The sequence below is a fragment of the Coptis chinensis genome, chromosome 2 (genome assembly GCF_015680905.1).
Source record: "Coptis chinensis isolate HL-2020 chromosome 2, ASM1568090v1, whole genome shotgun sequence".
Classification (NCBI taxonomy): domain Eukaryota; kingdom Viridiplantae; phylum Streptophyta; class Magnoliopsida; order Ranunculales; family Ranunculaceae; genus Coptis; species Coptis chinensis.
Window position 1 is genome coordinate 22,391,656 of NC_141457.1, and position 10,424 is coordinate 22,402,079.

General features: G+C 36.6%; 1 protein-coding gene across 5 annotated transcripts; it reads right to left on the reverse strand.

Moving 5' to 3' along the window:
- Positions 1-1,637: 1,637 nt before the first annotated feature.
- Positions 1,638-10,086, reverse strand: LOC147515383 (protein DA1-related 1-like). 5 transcript variants are annotated; one of them, XM_086587343.1, is made up of 12 exons: positions 7,018-7,113; positions 6,196-6,259; positions 6,007-6,085; positions 5,210-5,408; positions 4,123-4,243; positions 3,907-3,990; positions 3,285-3,363; positions 2,514-2,598; positions 2,182-2,392; positions 2,031-2,093; positions 1,807-1,922; positions 1,638-1,696 (listed from the first exon to the last, which is right to left on the reverse strand). In XM_086587343.1, the coding sequence occupies exons 4-11, from the start codon at positions 5,293-5,295 to the stop codon at positions 1,905-1,907; spliced, it is 747 nt and encodes a 248-aa protein (XP_086443469.1). In that variant the 5' UTR covers positions 5,296-5,408; positions 6,007-6,085; positions 6,196-6,259; positions 7,018-7,113; the 3' UTR covers positions 1,638-1,696; positions 1,807-1,904. The 5 variants fall into 5 exon arrangements, with proteins under 5 accessions (XP_086443469.1, XP_086443447.1, XP_086443439.1 ...); XM_086587321.1 differs by lacking the exons at positions 1,638-1,696; positions 1,807-1,922; positions 2,031-2,093; ... (3 more) ...; positions 3,907-3,990; positions 4,123-4,243 and having other exon boundaries at positions 5,163-5,408; positions 7,018-10,086; XM_086587313.1 differs by lacking the exons at positions 1,638-1,696; positions 1,807-1,922; positions 2,031-2,093; ... (3 more) ...; positions 3,907-3,990; positions 4,123-4,243 and having other exon boundaries at positions 5,163-5,408; positions 6,175-6,259; positions 7,018-10,086.
- Positions 10,087-10,424: the final 338 nt, after the last annotated feature.

The following is a 10,424-nucleotide window of genomic DNA, read 5'->3' on the forward strand; positions in this document are numbered from 1 at the left end:
ATTCTACCACCTTTATTTATTTTTTATTTTTTATTTTTTTTAAATTTTTTACTGATCTACTGTGTTATGAATCTAGGTCCATTGTTGAATAGCTGGAGAGGAGCTGGAGCTATCAATTGAAGCTGGAGCATTTTCCCCAAAACCCAAGCCGCGAACGCGCGTCACACAGGTCGCAACCGCGTCTCCACCAAGACGCGCCCGCCCCTTCCACGTCAACAATGGAGCAACAGTTTCAGGTCGGTCAGGTCTACTCGATCTCGTTGTTTCAACAACAGATCCAAATTTTGTAATAGAGTACGTAGTGCACATTAGTAAACTTTGTTTTGAAATATAAATAAATAAAAAAATTAACTAAAAATTAAATATAATAAGTGTATTTATATATTAGGATAGGGAAATCACTTGGTTGAAGTTGTACATCTTATCAAGAGTTTTAATTGTCTTGGGAAGTTTGAGTGTGCGACGCGAGTCGTGTATCATACGCTCTCATATTTCGAATCGACTTAGTAATCAACATTCTAATTACGATTTTTTTTAGTTAATCTATTAGTATACTAGTATTAGTTTTACTTTTACGTTTTGGGCCCTTAAAGGCAAAATTATATAATTATTAAAACCCGGACTGTAGGCTTTTGTAACCTAAAACAGAAACGCTCGAACGGTTGGGCCTAATTCTCAGATCACACGCTAACCAATATTGACTCCACCTTAAGCAAGTGTGTAAGCACGGCTTGAGAGGTAATCTCTTAACCTCCTTAAATTCCCTGTAAGAGGTTACCTTGAGTGTTACAAACACACACAGTTCCGTATCTTAGATGCCAAGATGTAGCAGATTAGAATTTAAACTCATTTAGCTGAAGTTTTAACACATAACCTGTCCATTTGTTCATCTTCTATTTTTATCTAGTTCCACAGTCGTTCTTTATTATATCTAAAATAGTAATATACTAGTAAAAAGAGAAATGCATAACAGTAACAGTATACTACTATACTTGTATAAGAATGTATTAAATATTTTAAGTTAGATATCCAATAATAGGATAGCATGAAGTAATTACAGCGAACACGTATAGGATTCCGCATGGTATGGATCTATGGCTAATGTGATGAGATATGACTCTTATTTGCTTCAGTCCTACATTTAATACAATAGGACTAAAGCTTCTACCGCAAGAAGAGAAAAAGACCAACTGCGAGGAATGTAGAGTGCAGAAGACCTAGTATGGAAAAGTCCCAGTCAACCGAATATGCTCTAGTGTACTCTTAAGCCCGTACTTGTTCACCGCCCTATTACAATCTCTAAATCCATCTCCATAAGTTGGTGAAGCATCAAACTCAATCTGGTGTTTGAAGAAATCTCCAAGCTTCTTTTCCAATTGTGATCTGGTACCCTTTTTTGATGATGTTGGATTAGAAGAGGACGATGAAGAGGATGCGACATTACTACCAGAACCTGCCATAATCTCAGATTCCAACTACATGTGCGCTAGCACCTGACAGATGCCTTCTTCAACATGTGGTCTAAGAGTTCTGTAACCTGTCAAACGACCAAAAACAAAAAAGCACACAACTCAAACTAAAACCAATATAAAAAAGAAGACAATGTTTTTTAAGATCACCAGTCATAAGGGTAGCACCTTCAAGCCGCAACCAAGCGTGCATCATCTCATGAGCCAGGATAGACCCAGTCAACAATCTGAATGGAGAAAGTTAGAGGTCATTACATATCTCAAAACTGTTAGCAAACAATCATAACAACCAGAGCTAATAATTTGGAAAATGGAGCAAAAGGAAGAGGAATCCTACCTGGGGAGGCCATACAAAATGAGAATGGCTGTCACTTCACAGCGGCGAGTTAGTCGTAATGGCTCTGTAATCATGCCAAAAACCTTTCCCGCTCCAATTCATGGCCTTCTCAAAATCTGGATGAAGAATGACGGACATTCAATTAAGCGTCTAAGAGTAATGCTATTATTAAAATAAATGATTTAACGCCCCATTAATGATCAACATGGCAGAGAAGTCCTTACAGTGCTAACAGTCTGTTCCTCAGACAGGCAGAGGCCTCTTGTTTCAGGCATGTGACGATAATCCTGCCCAGATTGAATAAAATAAGTGGAAAACCAAATTAGGATACAGCTTGATATATATAAAAAAATTATATGATTGGGCCTGACTTACGCCTTTTTCTCCCTCCATTGCCTCATTTAGAGCTGTTCTCTCTACCAAGAGTAATGGAACTTGTTGTTCAATTTTCATGTTTAGACCTTCATAAAATTCTTGTATATCAAGGTAAAGTGGTTGGCATTCATTGGTATCCATGATTGAAGAGTCCAGACATTTCAGGCAGAGCCTTTGACCATCGTCAAGGGATATGTATTGTGTCTCTTGGCTGCAAATAACAGTAAAAGTTTCCGTGAGTATTAGTACTGACTACAGTTATATAAAGGCTCCTCTTTGGTATTGACAACAATTAAGAGACATTTTTGGGAGTTTCACTATTTCACACTTACTTCCATCCATTCACAGCTACAACACCGAGGAGTCCTATCATGTTCATGGGAGGGGCAATACTTCTGGCTCCAGAAAGGATGTGCCCTATATTCAATAAGACCATCAACATTTGTTGGAATCTGTATGGAAGAAAATTCTAGAGCAGGTTAGACAATGAGTATGAAGTATATAAGAAGCAAATAGGTTGGTGCATATTCCAATAGAAATAATAGAATAAATGCTACATATTTCATAAGTTGCTGCTTCTTGGCAGGTCAACATTCTTTCGTAAAGCATGTCCCCTCTTTCTTCCGTAGACACCCTTATAGGTGGATGTCATCAAACGTTCTACATCCAGTGCCTCATCTTAATATACAATTGTGTATCCAAAAGAAATCCTCCTTCTGTTCTCAACAGAGTAATGAAACTGTATACTTACACTTTGTGCATGATTAACTTAGGTCTATTTACAGAGAAGTCTGGCATTGGATAAAGTCAAGTAAGAAAAACAGATCCAAGTCAACCTGGACCAAAAAGAATTGAGATAAGGACCAAACCATCAAAAGTTGAGGTGAACGGGCAATTTGGAATGAACATCAAACCAAGAAAAGATCACAGTCAATTAGGTACAATCATACTAGGTTACTGAGAAAACACCAATCAGTACAGTTTTGTGCTTTTTTAAAAAACAAAACGCCAAAGCCAAGATTGATAGAAAATGCAACTCGAGCCAGGGTGTATCTTATTGAAACTGAGCCGAGGATAAGAATTCAGAGCTGAGACGAGTTTACTTGTATTGAGCAAAGCCAAAACAGACCGGTCCAACCACAGTGGAATGCACCTAGCCCCTCTTAGAAACATCAATGACTCCTGAGCCAACAACAACCAACATAATCTCACATTGCAATATTGGTTCTACGTGGTACAAAAGGACAAATTAACATTTCTCTTATCGTCCACGGAACTCTTAATTACTCATCAACATCAGCAAGCATTCTGCCAAATATATAGACAATTGCAAAGAAACTGAATTCTTTTAGTATGTCACAAAATTTTATCTCATTCTAATCATTCCAAACTCGCTTTAAGCCACTTTACTGTTTTTTATTGTCTTGAATAACTTCTAACTTTCTAAGACTCTAGTTCGAGGTCTACCGCCTCTTTGACAATGCCAAAAGGGGATGAGCCTAACCAAGTGTAGGTACTCAATTACCAAAATGACAAAATATTAGATCAAAGAAATAGAAAGAAAAGTAGATATGCAAAATTCTGTGAAGGCGTTATATAAGATGGAGACTACTGACAGCATAATAGAGTAAGTAAATACGATACTGACTCTCATATTAATCATTGCTAAAGATAAATGAATAGAACCAATTTTATCAATAGTTTCTATGATGCATAATTACTTACAAAGTTCCTGCAAACGTCACATTTAGGGTGATAGTGCTCCTTATAGCATGATTTGTGGTATGGGTAATTCCCCGACATAGAGAACTACAGAAAATAGAAACGACAAAAAGTTAGTCAAAACATAACAATCACATGGTGTTTGAATTTCACTCGAAACATCAAAAAATAAATAAATAAAAAGCTTATTCAATTAAGCATACAGACTAGCTTGCATACCTCAGTATCAGAAATAGGCAAATTGCAAGCATGGCAACAGAAACAATCTGGATGGTAATACAAACCATTACAACTCATATACCGTCCATGACCAATCTCTCTATTGCAAGCAGCACAAATCCTACCAAAATTTGAATAGTCAAGAAGTCAACATAATTACTAACATCTCTCTATTGCTTCTTTTCTTTGTTATCTTTATGTATGAATAGTTCAGAGAACAAGTTCTTTTTCTATTTCCGGTCTGCATACGAATACTTCAGGGAAGTGAAAGTCCCTCATTTGCATACACCAGTGAATACTTCAGAGAAGTCTCCTTCGTCATGCCACTGGAATAGCTTGGTCTTTAGACATAATGACATAGATACCATATCAATTATGGGATATTGATTTTACAAGTTTATTTGACCAGACCCCTTGCTAAGGATAAACACAATTAATATCTAAGAGTGTGTGATCAACTCAGTGGGTTAATAGATTCAACTCTAGTAGCCTATCAAAATTTCTTGATCTGGTTAGAGAACATGTTGCCAGAAAGATGGAAGCTCTAAATCTTGCTAATCTAAATTGTTTAAAATTCGCCAATTACCAAAAGCAACAAAAGCTCGCAGAACATGATAATTGACTATAGATAATCAGAAACCACCGTTTGAAATCTTTGTTTCCTTTCTTTGTAAAGATGTCATTCTTGTGTAATATATTTTTCCATGTACGGGGAGCCACTTTGAATGTAGAACAAGCTTGCTCTTGTACTTAAACTGATATTATTACAATGAAAATCATCTAGAGGTATTCTTCTACACCCATACACTACGATCAGCTAAGAGGCATAGGAAAGTGTAGTGATTACTTCTCTTATGTTCGTAAGGTTAAGATTGTCATATGGTTCCTTGCTTCTTTTTACATTTAGACAAAAAGTGAGAAGTGAGTGAGAGACCCATTCACTGCATCACATGGTTTTGATAAGTAGGAGCTTAAAAAGATGATTCTAAGCCAAAAACCAAAACCAAGAACTGGTCCATCATCATAATCTTTTCATATCATTTTTCTTATTTGATTTCCATTATGTTGACATATTGGCGACACATACCAGAATCCTGTTGAGAAGAATGGGATAGGTTGAAAAATACTGCCACTTCCATAATGAGGAGGAGGAGGAGGAGACTCGGGCACCATGTTCAAACTCTCTTGCAGAGATCGTGCAAGTTGTTCATCATCTTCCACCAAAGGAGGCTCTTGCAGAGCTCGTGCAAGTTGTTCATCGTCTTCCACCAAAGGAGGCTCATCATCTAAGGGGAAAGAAATAACTTTTGAAGCATCAGATAAAAATACGTATGCCACTATCTAACCAGATGTCTATCAATATTAAGTGGTTTATCACTTTATCATTACAATATCCTAAGCCAAAACCTTTCCAAATGCTGAAAATCCTCAGATATCCTAACTGTAATTAACTCTTAAATAGAATACTAAAAGGCTCTATCAACAGGAAATCACTGAAGCAAAACATGTAAATGTCTGGAAAACATGATGACAATAAAGGTTAGAATTGCTTTAAGGCTGATGCAACAGCACCTTCACTAAATTACTCACTTTTCAATATACAAGATAAGAAGGCCAACTAAAGTGCTATTCTGTTTTCAATGTACACAATTGTGCAGGATACCTACTGAACTGGGTAAAAAATGAAAAATGAAATGACCAGTAAACCAATTTAACATATAGAAAACAATTTAAACCATTCATTTAGCATTTGGGAGATATAAAAAACATAAAAAATGACATGTTTATAACAAACAACAAAACAATGTTACTGACTATGAACAAAATTAGACACACGAAAACAGTACATATTAGACATTGAAATATTTAAAGACAAGCAAGGACCTTAGCGTGCATGGAGACGGAAGGATCCAAATGTGGAGATTTGCTATTCTCATTTAGATGCCTAATATTTGTTGCAGAACTGCAAATTAACGACAAATCAACCATTAAAACTCAGAAACAACAAACAAACAGAGAAATCAATCTAACTAAAATCAAATTAAACAATACCATTAAGAAGGAATGTTATACCATCGGTGTTGAAGCTCCCTTCATTTCCCATATTGGTGTTTAGTTCAACAAGCAGAAAATTCATCTGCACTGAAGAACAAGTCAACAAACACAAGATCAAAGCTCTTAATTCAAATATATATATATAATTTTTTAACAGTCTACATTTATTCAATTTTGTAAAACACATTTGACCAAGCTAGAGATATCGAATTGAGCTTATTTTCCACGGTGGGAAGATTATATCCACAAAAAATCAGCTCTTAATTCATTGTGGAAGTACACTTTTTGGTAGGGGTGTCAACTCGGGTGTCATTTAGGGGTGTCAACGTAGCCTGACCAATATATATATATGATCTGAGCTTTCCAAACCAGTTGCACACTTGCACATAGAGATCGTCTCATAAGGATGATATAATACCATAGTCCATAACCACATTTTTACACATGAGTACATGACAAGAGGGAGTAGTCATCATCAATTTTTCACTTAGAAAAGTGATAAGGTTTTGATTGGTTAAAAGTGTGGCTAGCTAACATAATGCTTTATGAAATAACCAAAGAGTAATTTTTCCATTGTGGACCAAAAACCGATTTTAAGACTTTTCCCTGCCCAGGTGTGCGTGTACAAAATCAACTGTTTGGTAATGAAACTAATAAGTTGAGGTAGTTAATAATTTCTTCATACTTTTAACATCCAATATATGCTACTTCAAGAGCCACTTGTATGGCTACAAAGGGGTTTCACATTATGTCGACTTCAGGCCTATGGATAGCGTGATGAAAACTGAAGTAACATTTTCTGCATATAAAAGAGTTGTTCCCAGAAGAAAGCCCACTTACCTTGGAGCTGCAAAGGGAGGAGTATGAGAACACAGCTACGGAAAGGTTGGCAGTATAGACTCTATAACTAGAATGAGCAAATGTCCAATAGAAACTTTGCACCAAAGTCACCATGTATGTTTCAGCCCACAGCTGCAGACATATTACACGCATCTAGCATGCCTCCGTCGCCAACACCCATCTTTTGAGGAGGAAAAACGCCAAAAGGAAGACCTCTCAAAAGTATTTTATTGAAAACCTCGGAGATTTGTTGCGCATCCCCACGCTTGATGTAATCTTGAAGTGTTGTACAGTATGTCACCATGTTAGGGTGTACACCTGCCTCAATCATTTGATCCAAAAACTTCAAGGACGTCTCCATATCACCATGCTTACACATACCATTTACCAAAGTAGAATAGGTGATAAAAGAAGGAGCAATGCACTCTTCTACCATTTTTTCTTTTAGCCTAAGGGCTTCACCAATATTACCAACCTGGCAGTATCCATCAATTAGCGTATTATATGTCACAGCATTACGTGCCAAACCTTTCAAGTTTAATTTCTGAAACAGCCTAACTGCCCGGTCTAGGTTTCCTGACTTACACAAGCCATTTATAAGAGCATTGTATGTGACAATATTTGGAAGAACACCCTTTTCCAACATCTCATCTCGCATGTCAAACGCTTCTTTTACATTACCAGCTGCAGAATAACCATGGATGAGAGTACAGTATGTAAAATTATCTGGGACAAATCCTTGATGCAGCAAAGCGGAGAATAATCTACTAGCATCCCCCACCCTATTGGACTTGCAAAGCCCAGAAATAGCTATATTGTATACAATCTTGTTGGGTAGAAGATTTCTTTTTGCAGTTTTGTCAAGTAATTCTACAAATTTTAGGGTGTCATGATGCCTTCCGGAAGGGCTGGCAATCTTGTCATTATGTTCTTCACATGGAAAGAGATTCATATCCACCATCTTCTGCATCAACAAATTTGCTTCATCAAACCTGCTAATTCTATAAAGGCTACTGACAAGTGTGCTACAAATAACCGTGTTTGGAACTAAACCCTTTTCAGTCATTTCAAATAATGCACTGAAGGCTTTACCCAAATTCCCTTCTTTGCACCAACCATCAATAAGAGCTCCAAAAGTAACAATATTTGACATTAATCCACTCGCACGCATATCAACTAGAAGATCATTCACTCCACTAAACTTTCCAGATTTAAAGAATCCACTAATAAGAGAATTATACATTTCTACCGACGCAGAAATTCCTTCCATTTCCATCTTATTTTTCAACAGAATAGCTTTTTCAACATTCCCAACTTTACAGTAACCATCACTCAGAGTTCTATATGTGATAGCATCAGGGACACATCCTAGATCTTTCATCTTGCAGAATAACCCTTCCGCTTCAACCATTTTACCTGACTTACATAAGCCATTGATCATTGTATTAAAGGTAATGGTGCTCTTAATAAATCCCCTAGGAAAAACATCATTCCACAAATTCAAAGCCCCTTCAATGTTCCCCATCTTGAATATTCCATCAAGCAAAGTGCTAAAGCTGACCTCGTTAGCATACACACCTCGTTTCAGCATTAAATGCCAAAGGTGCAAAGCATCATCAAAGGCACCCATACGACATAAACCTTTGAGAAGTGTATTATAAGTGACCACACTAGGCTCAATGCCAATCTGAGCCATTTTGTTAGAAAGCTCAAATGCCTTCCTCATATGACCTTCCCTGCAATACCCATCCACAAGAGTGCAATAGCTATAGGAATCTAACTTCAGATTCCAGACATTCATGTCCATTGCCACACGCTCTGCTTCATGCATTTGTCCAATCTTGCAATAACCATTGATGAGAGAGTTGGAGATAAATAAATTCATCTTCAATCCTGAGCTCAACATTTCATCTTGAAGCCTGACAGCATCATCCAATTTACCAATCTGACAATAACCATCCACCAATACACCAAATACAAGTTCATCAGCAACCAACGACATTTCTTTCCTCATGTCCCGAAACACCTCTTCTGCCTTAACCATATTACCTTGTTTGCAATAACCTTTAATCAACAATGTATAAGTAACCACATTATGTTGAACCCCCCTTTCAGACATCAACTTAAACACCCGAAATGCAGATTCCATCTCTCCTAATTTAACATACCCATTGATCAAAGAATGATACGTCACGACATTTGGTTCAAACCCCAACCTTTCCATTTCTTTTACCAAATCCAAACCTCTCTCCACTCTCCCCTCCTTACAATAAGCATTCACTATTATGGTATACATAAAAACATCGGGCGCAATTCCATTCCTAACCATCTGATCATAAACAAGTATAGCAGTATAACTCTCCCCAACTTTAACCAACTTACTCAAAAGACCATTACAAGATCTCAAACTAGGACTACACCCAAACTTCCCCATATTATCAAACACAAAAACCGCATTTCTCACATACCCTTTCACCACATAAACCTTCAAAAGCATATCGAAAACAACCGGGGCAAACTTAAACTCCCTAAACACCCTACACAACTCCTCAAAAACAAAACTCTCAATCCTCTCACTACTCTTATGAAACATAACCAACTCATTCAAATACCATTTCGCTTCGTCAAACATCCTCGCTTTCGCTAATATATGTACCATCTTACAATAAGCTAACACATTGGGTCTAAAGTTCTGTTGCTTTAAAGCTAATTGGAAAATGCCCAGACAAGCTATAGGATTAAATTTAAGTTTTTGAAGAACCCCTTCAATTATATCATCTGAATAATCGAAGTAAAGTTTGTTTATTGCATGGTATCGTTCAAGAACTAGTATTCTACATATTCGGTTTATTAACTCTGGTTTTTGAAGTTTATATTCGTGTCTTTGTTTCCATTGGAGATGGAGCGTTGGTGTTGTGTGAAATGAGTGTTTTTGATTGATGGAATGGAATTTATAACGAGAAATTGGGATGTACCTGATCATTTCAGGGGGAAATTTTTGTTTCAGCTGGAAAAAGTTCACCATTTGTTTTTGTTTAGTTTCACAAGTTTACTTCAGCTGCTCAAGGCTTAAATGAGCCTTCTATGCTAATCACAAAATTAAAAACTAATAACGTTTGAACTTTAACACCAAAGTCAAGATTGCAGAGTTGGTCTAACCGTCTAAGGCGCCAGTTCCAGGTACTGGTCCGGAAGGGCATTGGTTCGAATCCCATTCTTGACATTATTATCACTAATAAGGGCTCTTTTTTTAAAATGAAATAAATATAGATTATAAAAAATATGTTGAAACTTCGTAGAAGGTTTTGAAAATTAAATAGACTATAAAAATTATGTTGAAACTTCGAAATAGAAGGTTTTGAAAATTAAATAGACTATAAAAGTTATGTTGAAACTTCGAAATAGAA